The sequence below is a fragment of the Astatotilapia calliptera genome, chromosome 3, assembly GCF_964374335.1.
Source record: "Astatotilapia calliptera chromosome 3, fAstCal68.1, whole genome shotgun sequence".
In the NCBI taxonomy this organism is placed as follows: Eukaryota; Metazoa; Chordata; class Actinopteri; order Cichliformes; family Cichlidae; genus Astatotilapia; species Astatotilapia calliptera.
The window spans coordinates 15,411,452-15,431,057 of record NC_137424.1 but is presented as its reverse complement, the minus strand read 5'-3'; the positions used below and the strand labels follow the sequence as shown (position 1 = coordinate 15,431,057).

Here is a 19,606-nt window from a genome sequence, read left to right as displayed (position 1 = left end):
AAATAACTGCATTTGACTCTTTATTTTACACTTTGACAATTGTTACATGGTAAGTGCTGCAGTGTTGAAATCAAGTTATACATATTTCAATGCACTTCTGACAAAAAACTAGACACCAGAAAGAAAAACGTTGTGACCACTCGGGGCTGCATTTCGCATGGAGAAATGTTTTCCTACTAGTTCAGGAAGGCACACCTTCTGAAAGAACTCCTGAGCTTTCTTTAAACGCGATTCCCAGAAGTGCACATCAGGGAAGATGCGTACAACTGCCATGTCTTTTTGTGTCCATACCACGAGGCCACAGTGCTTTGCGATGGCCAAATCGCAAATAATGTGCAAACATTACAGACAGAGTTAACAGGATAGCAAACACGATTAACCACAGTAATGGCAGGTTTTTCTGCAGTGGTGGCAAACACAGCGTGCATCATTGAAGCTGTGATTCTCCCAGCACGTCACACATACCATTGAGGGCTCTTGTGTTGTAGTCTTGTGCGTACCTCAATAGCTTCTGCCTGTTCTTCAGTAACTTTTGCTGCGTTTACGTACTTTACACAGTGCAGTTGTAGCTCGGTAAGTCCAAGGGACTGTGCACCTGTGTTGTGCAAACACGCCAGAGACAGTGGTAATGTGGATGACTGTACAGTGTGTGATGTGTAGTATTTCTCCAATCCAGACAAACACACTGCTTTATTGTGTGTTTGAAGTGTGTCTAACACTGATGACAACTCCTCAAACGTAGCAGAAGGAATCTTTCTTTTTGAAGGACGGCTTCTTCTGCCTTTCACCACAGACGGTCCGTTTATATTTTCATCAAGAGTCTTTTTTTCTGCTGCTGAAGATGTAAAGTCAATGTTATGGCCAACCTCTGGCTGTATCTTGGTTGTGTTCCCCGGCAAATCCCAGTAGGCTGGTTCATCTGTGACAGTCTTTGTGCCACGGATCCACACTGTTGCCTCCACTTTAAACAGAAGTGCAGCGACATGGGTGCAGGTCTCCACAACTCCGGCCATACAGGCGCAGTGTGCGGCTTCGACCTTCCCCGTGGTGCTTACAATTACCCATGGCCGTAATGCAGGTTCATTCAATCTTTGGGAGTGCAGTACCTGGAACATACAAGGACAAGGTTGATGTAAAGACAACAAATTAAATGAGACAGGGAGGACACAAATTGCCGTTAAGTAATAATTTGCCCGATTATCAATGAGTTAATGAGTTAGTTTGCATCTACTTTACAATCATGGGCACATGATATGATAACGATATTTTAGCAGTTCAATGATAAATGTATAACATTAATTATGGTGGAGGGTGGACAATGGCTATTACACTCGATGCACTCCAGCTGACTTACCTTGGTATGAAATGACAACGTATTCACAGTTTGGCGGCTTGAAAATAGCCAAATCTTGCACCCAGCCATTTGTAAATTGGATATGCGCCTCCAGTGACTTGTAATTACGAAACTTGTTCGCAGTGTAAGCGCTTACTCCACAAACAAGATACGTGAAGATATCAGGGTAGGACAGTGGCGGTAAGTCGTCTGGGTCTTTACTCCACTGCCGTATTTCATATGGGTCCAGATTTGTGATGCACTCTAATTTTTTCAAGTGCTGCTGCTTCGCCTCTGGACACAATCGGTCCGTTTTCTTTTAAGCTGCTTTTAAGCATGTTTCTTGTCATCGTCGTCATTCCAACACGATGCGCTTGTTTTGATTTGTGGACCTGGAAAATGGCGCAATACAATGCGGCGTGAACCAGGTGTAGGACTGAACTCTCCCACACACAGCACATCACTATAAGACTGGACTATCACACACATCACATCACCACACGCACTCTGGTTTTTCTTCATGTGAACTTCCTTATAATCTCTTTCTGCTATTTGCACATTTTTACTGTAAATTTCTAAGTTAAATCTGTAAATTTTATAGTAACCTGTAAATTGTAAATACTGTAAAACCACTGTCATTTAATGGTTGGGCATTGCACAGCTGCAAGCATTTCACCTCATGTCGTACTGGGTATGGTTGTGTGTGTGACAAATAAAAATTGAATTTGAAAGTCTTTCCAGGTGAGTTTGATCCAAGAGGGTCTGAAGCCAGAGTCAGACAGAGACTGTGCAGAGACTGTAGAAGGACAGAGCAGCAGCAGAGCAGTCCAGATACACTGATGATCCTCTGTCAGATCCAGAGGGACACACAGGGATGATGCTGGACTCTACATTGTGTCTGACAGTGGAGCTGTTCTCAGAGCAGTTCACTCTGCAGCACTGACAGTCATCTGCACTTCTTCTCATTCCTCTGTCAGTCACTGCTGGATGAAGCTCTCCTCTCCACCTCCCAGTAACATGGCCCAGTCAGAGCATCTCTACACACAAGCTGCTGCTGCTTCAACCTCTCTGGATCATCAGGACACAGCTCCTCCTCTCTCAGCACACACACCGTCCTGTTTACCATCATCACCTCCACCTGCAGAGAGAAGAAGGAAGAGCAGAGGAGATAAACGAGTGTTTCCAGAGACTCTTCATCAGCTGTCAGTCAGTGATGCAGCACATCCAGTATAAAGAGCAGGAGGGACTTCAGTGCTGGGACTGTACTAGGACTCATTGTTGCTTCACTTTTTCTAATCTTTGGATTTTTATTGAAGTTGATGAAGATGTTTTTCCCTCCTAGTTTGAGTTTGGACTTTCATTCATTAGAAGAACCTTGGTGTGTCCACTCTGAGCTCTGTAGGAACCCCAACAACATGCCCAACAATCCAGATGGACGGTTCCAGCTGTTAACTGGAGGAATTCCATCCAAACATCTGCTCTCACTAAATTCTTCCTCACCTACAGACTGTGTTCTTCACTGCTTTAAACTTGGAAATGAATGCAGTCATTGGTCTGCGTGCTGCTTTGTTCAGAGCTGATTGGCTGTTGACACTGTTTGATCAGAGCGTGTCAGCCGTTACTATGGTGACCATAAAGGTCAGAAACAGGAAGTGTTTGTGTCCAATCCTGAAGCCTGTCACCATTCTCCTCTCACAGCTTCACTGAGAAGCTGCAGCTTTACAGGAAACACTGGATCTTTGTTTCATACTGACTGTGTTTAGTACAATACTGCTGACAGCACCACCCACTCACTCCATCACTCTACTGACCTCAGAGTCTCCAGTCTGTAGTCTGGACTCTGCTGAAGATCAGACAGCTGCTTCACATCTGGATCCTTCAGGTTGTTTCCCCACAGGTCCAGCTCTCTCAGATGGGAGGGGTTGGACTTCAGTGCTGCTGCCAGATAATCACAGCTGATCTTTGACAAACCACAGTGCCACAATCTGTATAAATAATGAAAGATGTAAGTTTATTAGACAAAGTGTGAGCTTGAAATCATTCAGTGTTTCATCATCTGTTCACAGCTGAAGAAGGTCCAGAATGTAGAAGTTTAGAAAATGGAAACTCCAAACAGCTGAAGCCAACAGGAAGCAGCTTCAAACAGGAAACTGTGCAGAGTTTCAGACTATATGTCCTGATGCAGCCAGTTGGATTTTGGAGATTTGAATCTCTGTTCTGTGACTAAGTCCTTGAATCATTTCTTCCAGTTGGTCCAACAAGACAGACTAAGTGTTGGACATGTGTTGTGGCTCCATTAGGGGAGCTTCTAAATGTGATGTGATGGCCCCTCTGGGTCTGTCAGGTCACAGGACTGAAGAGAGCTCAAACTGGGCACACAGTTGTTCCAGTCTGGACCAAAGACTCTATACCGGGACCGAGGGACTGCTTTGACTGCACCCACTGGGACTTTTTAAAGGCTCATGTTCTCACTTAGATCATCGATTTCTACTTACATTTCTTTCTGGAAAAAAATGGGGATTACTTTGGAAATAGGAAGTATTTTCTTTTTTTTTTTTTTTTTTTTTTGGGCCTGTCCCGTTTGGCTCTTTTGCCATCAGAATTGTTGTCTAAAGGCAAAGAAAGATGCCCAACGGATTTACTTTACCAAACTGACCATCCCAGCCTTGCCGTAATGGTCCATTTGATTCACCTTTTATTGTTTATTTTATTTTCACTTACTGAATACGGGAAAGACTTGACTGGGGGAAAGAAGGGGAGAAAGAAAGAGGGGAAGAGAAACAGCTGAGAAGAGGGACGGGGGAGAAGGGCAAAAGACAAAAACCAACAGAACGGGCAGAGAAAAAAAAATGCATATATCAATCATCTGGATCACCTGCTGAGAAAGAAAAAAGAAAGCAAGCAGAAGAGAACAAGAGTAATAGAATAAACAACATCACAATGGTATATGGGAATATGACAGTAAATACTAAATGTTAAACATTATTGTGCAGCACATAAGATCAACAGAACACAGTGTGCTTTGAGGTAGGAGCCAAAAAGGGTGTAGTTTGTGGGTGTGATCACCCGTGTGTACACCTGTGAGCATGGACGCACTTGTTTTTTGTTTTTTAAAAGGTTCCTTCATGTAATAATCTGCTAGAGGGTGTGGGGGGGGGGGGGCACAGCCCCGTCCTCCAGGGCGTGAAGCAGGTGTGGGGGAGATCAAAACTCCAGACATCCAGAGGCCCCCAGAACACAAGAGACCAGGAAGTATTTTCCCCAATAAGCAGCCCTGGATTAATAAATCACTCCAACATGTTCTCAGGCAGAAGAAGCTGTCTTGTTATGAGGGAGAGAAGAAAAAGATTGAGGCACAGAAACTTGTTGAAAGAGAGATAAAGCAGCTAAAATCAGGTGTAAAAGTAAAGCAGAGGATGAGCTGAATAAAGGACACTCAAGGCTGGCTTGGAAAGGAATGAAGTCCATGGTGGGGATGCAGAACAAGGAGCAAAGATGAATGTGATGCTGAATCAGCAGAAGACTTGGACTCATTTGATTCCAGCTTTGATATCATTGATTTCAATGAAGAGCTTTGTGATTGTAGCAAAGGGCTGGTAGCTCTGAGAGTCCCATTGATGAGGTGTTTGTGTGGAAATCTCTTAGTGGGATCAAAAAAAAAGCCCTGGTCCTGATGCTGTGGGAGGGAAATGATTGAAGTGTGCTGTGAGGAACTGACTGGGAGATTTTCACACATTTTCCAGTCCTCCTTGGAACAACAGGAAGTTCCCAGCATATGGAAACAAAGGTAAAGTGTCCTATGGCACTCAATAGGTATGGGTACCGGTATCCAGTGCCATTATGGCACTAGTTCTGACATAAACGGTAGTGATACTGTGCAAAGGAGGTAACAACTCGAATCTGAAGAAACACCTGGCGACGCATAGCGTTTTATTGAAAGCCGAGAAATGCACCGTATTTGATAGCTTCCTGCAAGACCGAGCGCATCTACTGCGGGTGTGGTGCCTGTTATCGGTCCCGGCGTTAGCAACATCCCCCAAGAACCAGAAGAGGAGAGTCCTGGCCCCTAGCCCTGCCAGTGTAGCAGAAATGATGACGGATGATGACGGCAGCAGCAGTCATTCTTCTCTGCGTGAGTCACTTAATGTTGTTTGTGTGTAATTTACGTTGAGTAGGCCAACCACATTATTACATTAATGTAAGGTGAACTAGCAAACACCGTTGTAGTTACATGCGGCTGTCTTCTTGTTTGATGGCAGATACTCCCTTCACCCTGGCCAAAAAGGCTAAAATGACCAAAGAAAAAGTGGAAAACAGCTAAACATGAGAGGTTTTTGGACAAAGTTTGTGTTTTCCATTCTTTAAGCACCAGCACCGTTTCAAAAGTACAGGGTTGGCACCGGTATTGGATAAAACCTAAACGATACCCATCCCTAGCACTCAGTGATGATGGTGCTGTGGCCCCACCACCTCCACCTCTTTGTAAAGGAACTAACTGTAATCTGAAGCTTCAAATGGAACTAAGACTTCCTCCACTAGGTGGCAGTGTCTGATGAGAAAGTGTTAGTGGAGCTGGCCTGGAGTCAGAAACAGGAAGATGCAGGATTTGGGCTGAAATGGGGAAAAGTGGTTCGCACTAGTGCCTTAAAGCAAGAAGGTTGTAGGTTGAAGCTTGTTGGCCTTTCTGTGGAGGTTGGATGTTCTCCCACAGTCCAATGAAATGCTGCTTAGGTTCATTGGTGCTTCTAAATTGGCTGTAGGTGTGGATGTGAGAGAGTGCTTCTCTGTCTCTCTCTGTTGGCCCTGTGATGGACTGCTCACCTGTGCAGGTGGACCACACCTCTTGCCCTATGACAGCTAGGGCACAGGCTGCAGCCCTGTGAGCCTAAGCTGAATAAACAGTTAGCAAAAATGACCCATAGATGGCCTGAAATTCCCCAGTTAGCAGTTTAGTAGGTAGCTATGATATGCTAATCCCATCCAGCAGCTGTATTCTACCTGTAAGCTGATCCCTGCTAAGCCAAAGCACTTTTTCATGTACAAATTACAACCTTTAATAGAAACCTATTGGTCAGCATCTTATTAGCCTGCTGTTAGCTTCATTCCACAGAAAACTGAGAGAAACTAACAGAGTTGATAAAGAATAAAGAGAAATGTGCTGATTTAAAGCCTTTGAAGTGCTTCAGATGATCTCTGTCCACTTCTGTCCACTCATTCATTCATGTAAGCTTTCTAATGCAGCTTTGATCTTCACAGTCTGCTTCATGAAACTCATTCTAACCCTGAATGTCAGAGTGTTCCTCCTTCTCTTTCCCATCATTCATGCTGGCAGTGGAGGAGATTTGGATGTTGGACTGTGTTTTGGATGATGTGTGTATGTTTGTGTTGGACTGCTGTCTGTAAAGCAAACGCACATTTTGCTTTGGATTTCAGTGTCAGACAGACTTTAAGGTGGAATGAAGAGTTGGAGAGTTTCACAGTGAATTATCCAGTGGAGGATTTTTCTTCTTCTTTGAAGGTTTGAAATGTGAACATTGTTCTGCTGCAGTCAATGGACTAAACCACAGAAGAAGAAAACAGACTTTACCATGAAGATCCTCAGTGTGGATCAGTATAATATCAGCCTGATGTCTGCAGTTTAGTGTCAGCACAACTTTCTCATCATATTCATCTCAGCACAACTAAAACATGCTGACTGACCTCAGAGATTCAAGTCCACATCCTGGACTCTCCAGGAAACCACACAGATGCTTCACTCCTGGATCCTGCAGGTCGTAGTTATAGCTCAGGTGTAATTCTGTCAGATGGGAGGGGTTGGACTTCAGTGCTGCTGCCAGATAATCACAGCTGATCTTTGACAAACCACAGCTCACCAATCTGTATAAAGAATGAAAGATGTAAGTTTATTAGACAAAGTGTGAGCTTGAAATCATTCAGCGTTTCATCATCTGTTCAGAGCTGAAGAAGGTTCAGAATGTAGAAGTTTAGAAAATGGAAACTCCAAACAGCTGAAGCCAACAGGAAGCAGCTTCAAACAAACACAACAAGAGAAAAAACTCTGAATGTTTCACATTAAAGTCGTACATTTCTCATAAAAACAGGACAAAGACTTGAAAAAGTCGTGTTTTTCCTTCCAGGAACCACAAGGCTTCACTTTTAAAGGTGAAGTGTGAAAGAAATGGACATATTTGAAGTCCAACACCTTTTTCCAGTCACATTATTAAAGCAGACAAACTACAAGCTCATTTTCATTCCAACAAGTCATCTTCTGACCTGGACTAACAACACTGGTCTCTATGTGCAGCTGGCTGTGAGACCAGTGCTCAGGGAGCGTCTACAAAGTGCAACACTGAAAGAACATCACACACTCATTTGCTTCCAGCACTTTCACACAAACATCTACTGTCATTATTGTCACCAAACTCTGTGGATCCTTTATTGCAAATTCAAATGGGATCAAATGGTCAGACAAAAGAGGGTTATGAGGAAATATGATGAAATGTTGCCTATTAGCAGCAAGTTATTGAACCATTTTCCTCAGAAACCAAACAAAATGATTGACAAACATGTTTTTACAAACTCAGTGTTGGACTTGGATCAGCAGGATAAGCTGATGTTTAAAGGCATTTGAGTCTCGCTGTATGAGAGTCCAGTTATTACTCAATATTTATGGATGATGTTCTTTCAGTGTTGCACTTTGTAGACGCTCCCTGAGCCTCACAGCCAGCTGCACATGGACCAGCTGACATTACCCAGCATTAGAGGCGGGTGTAAAAAAATGGATTTTCCTATTTAAATGGTTTTAATTTGAATAAAGCGATGTTGATTCATTCAATCCTGAATCGATTTTTAATATAAATGTATTTTGCCAGAATCTCAGGTTAAAGCTCCCAAAAGTATTTCAACAACAAGCAAACAGATAAAACAGTAAATGAGAGCAGCTAAACACACAAAGATGGAAACACAGAGCGTGGATCGTTCACTCGACGGCACGTACACGGACACGCCGTCGGGGCTGAAAGTGGACAGCTCACAGATCCTGAAGCTGCAGGTTTCATCTGTCTCCAACCAAAACTGACTGAACCAGCAGCAAAAGAAGATCCAAACTACGCTTTACGTTTGATGAACATCGTCATGAATTCTCTCTGACTTTGACGTTTACTTCCTGCACAGCTCTCTCTCTCAGTGTACTTCAAGAACAGTTTACCTTCAAAAATCTGTTTCCTGCATTATTCACTGCTTATTACGCACCAGTCTGCTGTTGTGTTCACTGCTGTCGGCCTCCGAAAACAAAGCCTCATTTCTGCTGTTCAATACTGAAGAAATGTAAACCTTTTAAAATGATTACAGATTACAAACTCTCAGCTGTGTCTGTAATCAAACCTCTGTAACTTTGCTTCACTTCAGCAGCATCAGCTCATGTTCACATGTTGATTCATGGTTTGCTTCAGTTTTTGATGGACTGCAGAATATTTTGAAGGTTATCTGCTATAAAAAGCCACAACCGGAAAATCTGCTTCATGTGTTTCTGTTTGATCCTCAGTGACTTTGACACAAAGGCCTCTGCTGTGATGATCACATCTCTGATCAAGTCTCACAGTGTCAGCTTTGTTTTTATACATATGGATATGTGCTGATAAATGATCAGAATTATAATATTTCCCACTGTCTGCTGTGTGCCGTGACCTTTGACCTGCTAAAGACAGTCAGCTGTGGATTATTCATTGTTGTGTCTGATACTTAGAACTGTGAGGAAGAACACTACACAGTTAATCAGGGTCCCCTCTCTCTGAATCAGGAAAGGTGGGCAGGCTCTGTGTCTTTTCCAGACTTTTTGACTGTTCATTCAGGGGCTGTGTTTTGTGTGGCGGATGTCAACGCGAGCTGCTTATCGCCTGTGCACCTACCGGCAGCCGAGTTAGCCGCCCCGCAGGCACACTCTGCTCACTCAGCTCGGTTAGCTGCCCCGCAGCCACTCTCAGCTCGGTTAGCTACCCCGCAGCCACTCTCAGCTCGGTTAGCTGCCCCGCAGCCACTCTCAGCTCGGTTAGCTGCCCGGCAGCCACTCTCAGTTCAGTCTCCAGAGTCACCAGTGTCACTCTCAGTTCGGTCTCCAGAGTCACCAGTGTCACTCTCAGTTCGGTCTCCAGAGTCACCAGTGCCCCCTGTAGCTCAGGCCCCCGTAGCCCCAGTGCCCCCTGTAGCTCAGGCCCCCTGTAGCCCCAGTGCCCCCTGTAGCTCAGGCCCCCTGTAGCCCCAGTGCCCCCTGTAGCTCTGGCTCCAGTGTCACCGGTCTCACCCACTCACTTTATGCAGGGAGAAAGTCTACGTTCCAGTCAGGGAGTTTCTCGCGCTTTAGCTTCTTCAGGCACCGTTCTGCACTCCAGGGCCTCCCCAGAAGCCAGGTTTCAGTTCCCAGCTGTTTCTGGACCCCTGAATGTATGTATGTATGTATGTATATATATGTATATATTGTACTATTCTTAGTTAGTGTATTGTCTGTCTTGTCTTAATGTTGGTTTAAAATGGAGCACTGTAACAAAAAATAATTTCCCCCAGGGATCAATAAAGTATTCTGATTCTGATTCTGAAGATTAAGCAGCCCTCAGAGAACAACTCCGTGTCAGTGCTGTCTGAGCAGGGCCAGTGCTCAGCACAGCACCCATTGCCTTCGTGTCTGCCAGAGGACTCCATGCCTGCTGGCTTTGTGATGGCTTCTGCTGGAGGCAGACCGTGCGGAAATGTGTGTGGTGGACCCAGGTGCGAACACGAGCGAGGATGCAGGAGCGGATTTAAACAAAAGCGAGCCCTTTATTATGGCTGATGAAAGGAACAAAACAGAGTGAAGGCAGCATACAGTAGTAGCTCAACAGAAACCTAAACTGGACAAACTATGGAAAGGCTATGGCTGGAGATACGGAACACAGGGGGTGGGAACACAGACGAAGCGACACAGACTACATGAAACACAGAGACTAAATACACATGAGGGATGATCAGGGGAAGTGACAACACATGGGAGCACAGCTGACACACATGAACCTAACGACAGGACAGGAGAAGTGACACTGAATACGCTGACAATGAATACAGACTTTCAAAGTAAAACATGGAGATTAGACATGACAAGAACTAAACATAACCACGCAGACATGACACATGAACCAGGGAGACTTAGTACAGGGGGAGATGACATAAACAACTAAGGAACAAAACTAAACTGCAATCTAAAAATTAACTAGGTGAACTAAGCTAGGTGCAAATGAATACAAAAGCTACATGAACTCAAATGCTGGGTCGCTTGACCCAGGACCATGACAACTCCGGCCATACAGGTGCAGTGTGCGGCTTCGATCTTCCCCATGGTGCTTACAATTACCCATGGCCGTAATGCAGGTTCATTCAATCTTTGGGAGTGCAGTACCTAGAACATACAAGGACAAGGTCTCCGTTCCCGGGAATGTAAAATAAAGATCATTTTTTTTGAGCTTTGACCACCCTGGGTCCAGTCTTTCTTTTCCGCCAAAAGAATTCAAAGAACAAAATTTAATAGTAACCAGACCGAAAAGCAGCGCACATTTTGGTGCTTTTTATTCCTGAGATGTCATACACTTTAGATTCTAGCCAATCAATTTACCTTTCCAAGGATAGTAGGTGGGCCCAGGAACGTACATTATTTTAGAGCAGAGCTACAGATTAAAAATGCCCAAGGCGAAGCGGTCAAAGTCTGGCTGTACTTCACAGCAAAAGATGCAAACTCAGCAGCCTGCAACAAGTGCTTTAAGGTGATACTGTGGAAAGGAGGTAACACCTAGTATCTGATGAAACACCTGGCGACGCATAGCATTTTTTTAAAAGCCGCGAAATGCACCGTGTTTGATAGCTTCCTGCAAGACCGAGCGCATCTACTGCAGGTGTGCCTGTTATCAGACCCAGAGTTAGCAACATCCCCCAAGAACCCGAAGAGGAGAGTCCTGGCCCCTAGCCCTGCCAGTGTAGCAGAAATGATGACGGATGATGACGGCAGCAGCAGCCATTCTTCTCTGCGTGAGTCGCTTAATGTTGTTTGTGTGTAATTTACGTTGAGTAGGCCAACCACATTATTACATTAATGTAAGGTGAACTAGCAAACACCGTTGTAGTTACATGCGGCTGTCTTCTTGTTTGATGGCAGATACTCCCTTCACCCTGGCCAAAAAGACTAAAATGACCAAAGAAAAAGTGGAAAACAGCTAAACATGAGAGGTTTTTGGACAAAGTTTGTGTTTTCCATTCTTTAAGCACCAGCACCGTTTCAAAAGTACGGGGTTGGCACCGGTATTGGATAAAACCTAAACGATACCCATCCCTAGCACTCAGTGATGATGGTGCTGTGGCCCCACCACCTCCACCTCTTTGTAAGGAACTAACTGTAATCTGAGGCTTCAAATGGAACTAAGACTTCTTCCACTAGGTGGCAGTGTCTGATGAGAAACAGGAAGTTGCAGGATTTGGGCTGAAATGGGGAAAAGTGGTTAGCACTAGTGCCTTAAAGCAAGAAGGTTGTAGGTTGAAGCTTGTTGGCCTTTCTGTGGAGGTTGGATGTTCTCCCACAGTCCAATGAAATGCTGCTTAAGTTCATTGGTGCTTCTAAATTGGCTGTAGGTGTGGATGTGAGAGAGTGCTTCTGTGTCTCTCTCTGTTGGCCCTGTGATGGACTGCTCACCTGTGCAGGTGGACCACGCCTCTTGCCCTATGACAGCTAGGGCACAGGCTGCAGCCCTGTGAGCCTAAGCTGAATAAACAGTTAGCAAAAATGACCCATAGATGGCCTGAAATTCCCCAGTTAGCAGTTTGGTAGATAGCTATGACATGCTAATCCCCTCCAGCAGCTGTATTCTACCTGTAAGCTGATCCCTGCTGAGCCAAAGCACTTTTTCATATACAAATTACAACCTTTAATAGAAACCTATTGGTCAGCATCTTATTGGCCTGCTGTTAGCTTCTTTCCACAGAAAACTGAGAGAAACTAACAGAGTTGATAAAGAATAAAGAGAAATGTGCTGATTTAAAGCCTTTGAAGTGCTTCAGATGATCTCTGTCCACTTCTGTCCACTCATTCATTCATGTAAGCTTTCTAATGCAGCTTTGATCTTCACAGTCTGCTTTATGAAACTCATTCTAACCCTGAATGTCAGAGTGTTCCTCCTTCTCTTTCCCATCATTCATGCTGGCAGTGGAGGAGATTTGGATGTTGGACTGTGTTTTGGATGATGTGTGTATGTTTGTGTTGGACTGCTGTCTGTAAAGCAAACGCACATTTTGCTTTGGATTTCAGTGTCAGACAGACTTTAAGGTGGAATGAAGAGTTTGAGAGTTTCACAGTGAATTATCCAGTGGAGGATTTTTCTTCTTCTTTGAAGGTTTGAAATGTGAACATTGTTCTGCTGCAGTCAATGGACTAAACCACAGAAGAAGAAAACAGACTTTACCATGAAGATCCTGAGTGTGGATCAGTATAATATCAGCCTGATGTCTGCAGTTTTGTGTCAGCACAACTTTCACATCATATTCATCTCAGCACAACTAAAACATGCTGACTGACCTCAGAGTTTCAAGTCCACATCCTGGACTCTCCAGGAAACCACACAGATGCTTCACTCCTGAATCCTGCAGCTTGTTCCAGCTCAGGTGCAGTTCTGTCAGATGGGAGGGGTTGGACTTCAGTGCTGCTGCCAGATAATCACAGCTGATCTCTGACAGAGCACAGCTCACCAATCTGTATAAAGAATGAAAGATGTAAGTTTATTAGACAAAGTGTGAGCTTGAAATCATTCAGTGTTTCATCATCTGTTCAGAGCTGAAGAAGGTTCAGAATGTAGAAGTTTAGAAAATGGAAACTCCAAACAGCTGAAGCCAACAGGAAGCAGCTTCAAACAAACACAACAAGAGAAAAAACTCTGAATGTTTCACATTAAAGTCGTACATTTATCATAAAAACAGGACAAAGACTTGAAAAAGTCGTGTTTTTCCTTCCAGGAACCACAAGGCTTCACTTTTAAAGGTGAAGTGTGAAAGAAATGGACATATTTGAAGTCCAACACCTTTTTCCAGTCACATTATTAAAGCAGACAAACTACAAGCTCATTTTCATTCCAACAAGTCATCTTCTGACCTGGACTAACAACACTGGTCTCTATGTGCAGCCGGCTGTGAGACCAGTGCTCAGGGAGCGTCTACAAAGTGCAACACTGAAAGAACATCACACACTAATTCGCTCCCATCATCCAACCTGAAGAGGAAACAGAGACGGCTCCCCTTCAAAGTAAAAGCTGCTCCTTTTGGACACAGTACCAAAGAAAGTCTATCAAGTCTGTCACTTCTGTTTGGAGCCAAAAGGAAAAACTGTTGTTCAGTCGTTTGGAGAGACACAACATTTCTGAAAGCACTCTTCACATTTGTCTTCAGACACATCCTGAACATTTAGGAACTAAAGAAAGTTTCAAACATCAAAGACCTGAAATATAGAAAAACAACAACAGCCGCAGTCAGTGAACTCACCTCAGAGTCTCCAGTCGACAGTTTGGACTCTCCAGTCCAGCACACAGAAGCTTCACACCTGAATCCCGGAGGTAATCATTTCTACTCATGTCCAGCTCTGTCAGATGGGAGGGGTTGGACTTCAGAGCTGAGGCCACAACTTCACAGTGAGACTCTGAGAGTCGACACTGAGTCAGTCTGTGATGATAGAAAATATAAAATGTGTTATTATAAAAGCAGAAAATCTGCATTATAAACACAGACTGAATGTATATGAAGACAAAACAGAGTGAGGTCATAATCTGATGAATCTGCTCTTCACATCTGTGCTTCAGCTCCTCTTACTGTGTTTGACATGACGCAACGATTGAGTCTCTCTCAGACCTGCAGACTTTTAATGAGAATCTTTGTTTGGCTTTAATCTGCAGATGAAGGAGGAAGATGGTGTCACATTTAGGCTTCCATAATGTCCACAGTCTGTCACTGAGATCTGATCCAGAGTCAGAGTGAAGACACACATTTGGACTGTTTCCTGTTTTGACTCCAGAACATTTTGAATGAGTTCAGCTCAGTGAAGAGTTCCAGCTGGAAAGATGATCTCTGTTTGCTACCTGCTGTCAGGTACGACTGTTCACGTCCACACGCAGGAAAAACCTGCTGACTGTTACCAAACGGAGCAGAAATCTCATCACTGGACAATAATGATGAATGAACTCAGAGCTGCTGATATCAGATCTGATTTCAGGGGAACTAAACACAGAAATGATTGGCTCATTTTAGCTTTCTGAACCATTATCTGCTGGTGTGTCGCTAGTTGGCAGAAAATGATTTGTATTCCTGTTCAGGGCTTCAGTGTTTATGAGTCCAGATCCAGGTGACAGCAAGTCAAAATGATGTTACCTGTCTGTGTCCAGCAGCAGCCTGTATTCACTTTGAATATTGTTATAACCTGACATGGATCAGTTTGTCTTTGATTGGTTTGTAAATGTCACTGTTTCCATTGGACCTGAGTGACGTACAAAGACAGAGAGGGAGAGAAAGGAGAGAGAGGATGGAGACAGCAAAGAGAGAGCAAACACAAACAGGTGAGAGTGGACAGGTGACCAAGGTCAGCAACCAATCAGAGAGCTTCTGTTTGACCCACAGTCACTGATGATGACTGCACATAACCAAGCAGTGTGTTACTCTGATATCAAATATGGATCCTGCTCTTATAATAATGATCATCAGATGATGTTATTGTGTTATTTTATAGCTGAATACGATGTTTGTGTGATTATCAGTGAAAGAAGCAGTGAGGAGGATGGAGAGAGAGAGAGGACACAGGGTGAAGTTAGAAACACTAAAAGGATTTTTCATGGATTTCATGGATGATTTGAGTGATTTCCAGCAGGACACTTAAACATGTCAGTGGACGTCCTAAAGAACATATTCACTGATATGAAACGTGTCATTGAACAGGATTAATATCAGTGGAAACAGCTGTGACTGCATGGATGTGACACACTTCAAATCTGTTCTCCACTCTTGGATTTGGGATCCATGGAGCTGCTGCTGAGTCTGTACAATAAAGGAATGGTGTGGAAGGTTGCAGCGTACGGACACAAACACTTTGTGCTTACAATCTGATTTTATTTTCAAAATTAAACTACTAACCTACACTGATCAATGATGTTAATGACCACATCTGGACTCACCCAGCCTTTCTGCAGTTCCTCACAGCTGGAATCAGTCTCTGTCGTCCCCGCTCTGATGTTTTGTACTTCAGCAGGTCCAACTCATCCAGAACCTCCTTTGACACCTGCAGCATGAAGGCCAGAGCTGAGCACTGGATCTCAGAGAGTTCCTCTGATCCTTTCTCTGACTTCAGGAACTCTTGGATTTCCTGATGTACTGAGAGGTCGTTCATCTCCATCAGACAGTGGAAGATGTTGATGCTTCTGTCAGGAGAGATTTCATCACTGTTCATCTCCTTCAGGTTGTTGATGACTCTCTGGATGGTTCCTGGACTGATCTCTGTCTGACCCAGCAGACCTACTAAGAGTCTCTGGTTGGACTCCAGACAGAGGCCATGAAGGAAGCGAACAAACAGGTCCAGGTGGCCATTTTTACTCTGGAGGGATTTCTCCATGACTTTAGTCAAAAAGACATCCATTGATGGGAAGCTATAAGACTTGAACTTGGTCTTAAAAAAATATCTCTTTTTGTATTCTTCTCGGAAATTCCCTAGAAAACCTTCTACCACCCCAGTCTTCCTGTTGGTGTGACAGTGGAACATGTAGACAGCAGCCAGAAACTCCTGAATGCTCAGATGAACAAAGCAGTAGACTGGTTTCTGGAAGATCACACACTCTCTTTTGAAGATCTCTGTACAAACTCCTGAATACACCGAGGCCTCTGTCACATCCAGACCACACTGCTCCAGATCTTCTTGGTAGAACATGATGTTTCCTTTCTCCAGATGTTCAAACGCCAGCCTCCCCAGCTTCAGAAGAACTTCCCTGTCAGCCTCCGTCAGCTCCTGTGGACTCGTCTCACGTCCCTCATGGTACTTGTTCTTCTTCCTCTTTGTCTGAACCAGCAGGAAGTGCGAGTACATGTCAGTCAGGGTCTTGGGCAGCTCTCCTCTCTGCTCTGTAGTCAACATGTGCTCCAGAACTGTAGCAGTGATCCAGCAGAAGACTGGGATACTACACATGATGTGGAGGCTCCTGCATGTCTTCATGTGGGAGATGATTCTGCTGGACAGCTCTTCATCACTGAATCTCCTCCTGAAGTACTCCTCCTTCTGGGCGTCAGTGAAGCCTCGTACTTCTGTTAGCCTGTCAACACATGTAGGAGGGATCTGATTGGCTGCTGCAGGTCGGGAAGTTATCCAGACGAGAGCTGAGGGAAGCAGATTCCCCTGGATGAGGTTTGTCAGCAGCTGGCTGACTGATGACTTCTGTGTGACATCAGACAGCAGCTTCCTGTTGGTGAAATCCAATGAAAGTCTGCTTTCATCCAGGCCGTCAAAGATGAACAAAAGCTGAGAGACAGCCAGCTTCTCTGCTGTGACCTTCTCTAATGTTGGATGGAAAACATGGAGCAGCTCCAGAAGACTGTACTGCTCATCTCTGATCAGGTTCAGCTCCCTGAATGAAAGCAGAACCACCACACTGACATGTTGGTTCTCCAAGCCCTCTGCCCAGTCCAGAGTGAACTTCTGCACTGAGAAGGTTTTTCCAACACCAGCCACGCCGTTGGTCAAAACCACTCTGATGGGTCTCTGTTGGTCAGGTAAGGCTTTAAAGATGTCCTGGCACCTGATTGGAGCGTCATGGAGGGCGTCCATCTTGGAAGCTGTCTCCAGCTGCCTCACCTCATGTTGGGTATGAACCTCTTCACTCTGTCCCTCTGTGATGTATAGCTCAGTGTAGATCCTGTTGAGGAGGGTTCTACTTCCTGTTTCATCACTTCCTTCAGTCACACGTTCACATCTCCTCCTCAGACTGATCTTATGTTCATCTAAAACCTCCTGCAGACCAACATCTGCTGAAAGAAAGAAAAACAATGAGACTAAAGAGAAAGAAAACTCTTCAATGTCTGAACAACACAAGAAGTCCAGTTTTCAGAAATGAGTCCATCAGCAGACAGATGTTCAGTCTTACTTTGTACACAGCTGCTCTGACTGGCTGTCTGCAGTCCAGCTCTGCTTTTGGATCTTTCTCCACACTGTGCAGAAGCTCTGATGGTGACACAGAAAAGTCAAAGGGGAGATACTTCTGTCCACCTTTGATTAGACTCATTATAAAAAGGAAAACAAAGTTTGAACACAGTCATGTTTCCAGTTCACTGACTTACATTTATTCCATGGACACTCACTCTAACCTGAACCACAGCTACAACCCAACATTGTTGAGGCCTCATCTCCTCCTTTCCTGACTGTAGAGGTTAAATTTGCAACAACCAACAAATAAAAGAATTTGGTTCATTTCAAAGAAATTCACACGGTGACCAAGTAAAGTAACCGTAGTAAAGGAGACAACATCCCGTTGATGGTGGGATTATTTGAAAGATTTGCTTTAGTCACATCACCAAATGCAGTTGAACCACCCGTGGATCCATGTTTGACCATTCTACCACTCTGAGCTCTGCTTTTTAATCATTTTATTATTATTATCATTCATTTATTCATTCTTTGGAGGGGGGCTATTTCCTAATGCCACCCTAATAAGGTGATGTTCAAGGGGAAATATAACAGAAACTCTTTCAGTGTTATTCATTAATAAATTAACAGATAAACTGTGAAGAAGAAAAAACAGATTTAAAGGAGAGAGTGAGAAACTTGATCATCCACATGTTTATCAGTATCTGCTGTGACCATACTGCAGTAATAACTACAAGTCTACATTTCTGTGACTGTTGATCAATCACAGCAGGAATCTGAGCTCATCTCTGCACACAGAGCAGCTTCAGCTCTGGGATAAACTGCTCGCTTCACGTCCTTCTCAGCTCACAGACACTCATCCTGATATTTTCCTTTAACATTTGATGGTATAATTCATCTGAGTTTACACTTTATCTGCATAAATACAGAAAAACAGACCCAAACACCAGAAACCATCAGTTTCACCATGTAGAATATATTGTTGTTTCCTTGCTTTTAATTCAGAGAAAAACTCTGATTTTGATTTTCTCCGTTCTCTTTGCCACAGCCCATCCCAGCAGCAGCTGAAGCAGCTGACTGTCACAACACTGAATAACACTTTAGGAGGAATTTCAGAGGTCAGTAAAGCTCCAGTTTCAACATCAGTTAATTCATCATAGTTCATCATAAATGTTAACCTGGCTGGCACACATGTTAATGTTAGCCATTTAAATATTAGCAGTTAGCTGAGGCCACAAGAAGAAGAGGCCCTAGAAGAACAATGGATGATAAGATTAGATTTTCAAGACTAGGCAGAGACGTGTTTTCCTTTACTGTCTCTTACAGAGGAGGGAGCAGATACCAGACGAGGTCACGGAGGTACGGGGAGGATTCGCAGCAGACAGCAAGACTGCCACGTCCATGCGAGAGAGCGATGGCTACGATAATCTCTGTTTTTGTCTCACTATCTAATGTTGTACAGCCCATTTGAGGGTTAACACAAACATTAGTCCTTCTACTTAAGTATGTTTGACACTTTGTTTGCGTCTAAATTAACTTTAGTCAAAGGAGCTTGCAAAGAAAAGCGTCTGGACTTCTTTAAGTTACTTAAAGTTTAAGTAACTTTAAGTTTAAGTTACTTAATTAACGCCCACTCACATCCTGGGCCATCTGATCTCAGGAATTTGCATGATAAGGTGGGGCCAGGTTTCACAATGAACCCACCCGAAACTCTGGCTGATTGGGACCCACACCCAATTTCACACCTTGGCTCAGGCGATTAGAGGATCATCAGGGGGTCCTTTTGTCCCTCTGTGGGGGGATACTCCCACTAGGTTTATATCTGGGACTCTCCACCATTTGACCTTAGAACTGAAGAAGCTTCTCGGATGAGAGGTGAAACGTCTTCAAGTAACTTAAAGAAGTCCAGACGCTTTTCTTTGCAAGCTCCTTTGACTACACAGCAAATCCAGCATGTCCAAATTAACACTGTCGGATTTGATTTCAACACTATTAAAGTGTCTATATGGGTCCACACCAGAGAGTGTTCATTTAACTCATTTTGGAGAGTTGGTACTTTAACTCTGATTTAGTGTTAAACACCAAATCTGTCTGGAGTTGATAAT

At 44.0% G+C, this 19,606-nt stretch overlaps 2 protein-coding genes and 1 long non-coding RNA gene across 10 annotated transcripts in view; 2 read left to right on the top strand and 1 right to left on the bottom strand.

Moving 5' to 3' along the window:
* LOC145425230 (protein NLRC3-like) overlaps window positions 1-19,606 on the top strand; it is a 611,895-nt gene that overhangs the window by 495,886 nt on the left and 96,403 nt on the right. The gene's annotated exons all lie outside the window — the stretch shown is intronic.
* LOC113018144 (protein NLRC3-like) lies at window positions 8-17,808 on the bottom strand. 8 transcript variants are annotated; one of them, XR_013905901.1, is made up of 8 exons: window positions 17,503-17,796; window positions 15,550-17,386; window positions 13,874-14,050; window positions 12,918-13,091; window positions 7,034-7,210; window positions 3,145-3,318; window positions 1,355-2,471; window positions 8-1,106 (listed from the first exon to the last, which is right to left on the bottom strand). XR_013905901.1 is itself a non-coding variant. In XM_080298196.1 (7 exons), exons 2-7 carry the CDS (start codon window positions 17,184-17,186, stop codon window positions 2,462-2,464), a joined length of 2,349 nt encoding a protein of 782 aa, XP_080154322.1. In that variant the 5' UTR covers window positions 17,187-17,386; window positions 17,503-17,796; the 3' UTR covers window positions 8-2,461. The 8 variants fall into 8 exon arrangements, 6 of the variants coding, with proteins under 6 accessions (XP_080154322.1, XP_080154323.1, XP_080154325.1 ...); XM_080298196.1 differs by having other exon boundaries at window positions 8-2,471; XM_080298197.1 differs by having other exon boundaries at window positions 8-2,471; window positions 15,550-17,383.
* On the top strand, window positions 14,214-18,945 carry LOC145425293 (uncharacterized). The gene is made up of 3 exons (XR_013905953.1): window positions 14,214-14,473; window positions 18,550-18,619; window positions 18,828-18,945. It is a non-coding gene; the product is annotated as an uncharacterized LOC145425293 (long non-coding RNA).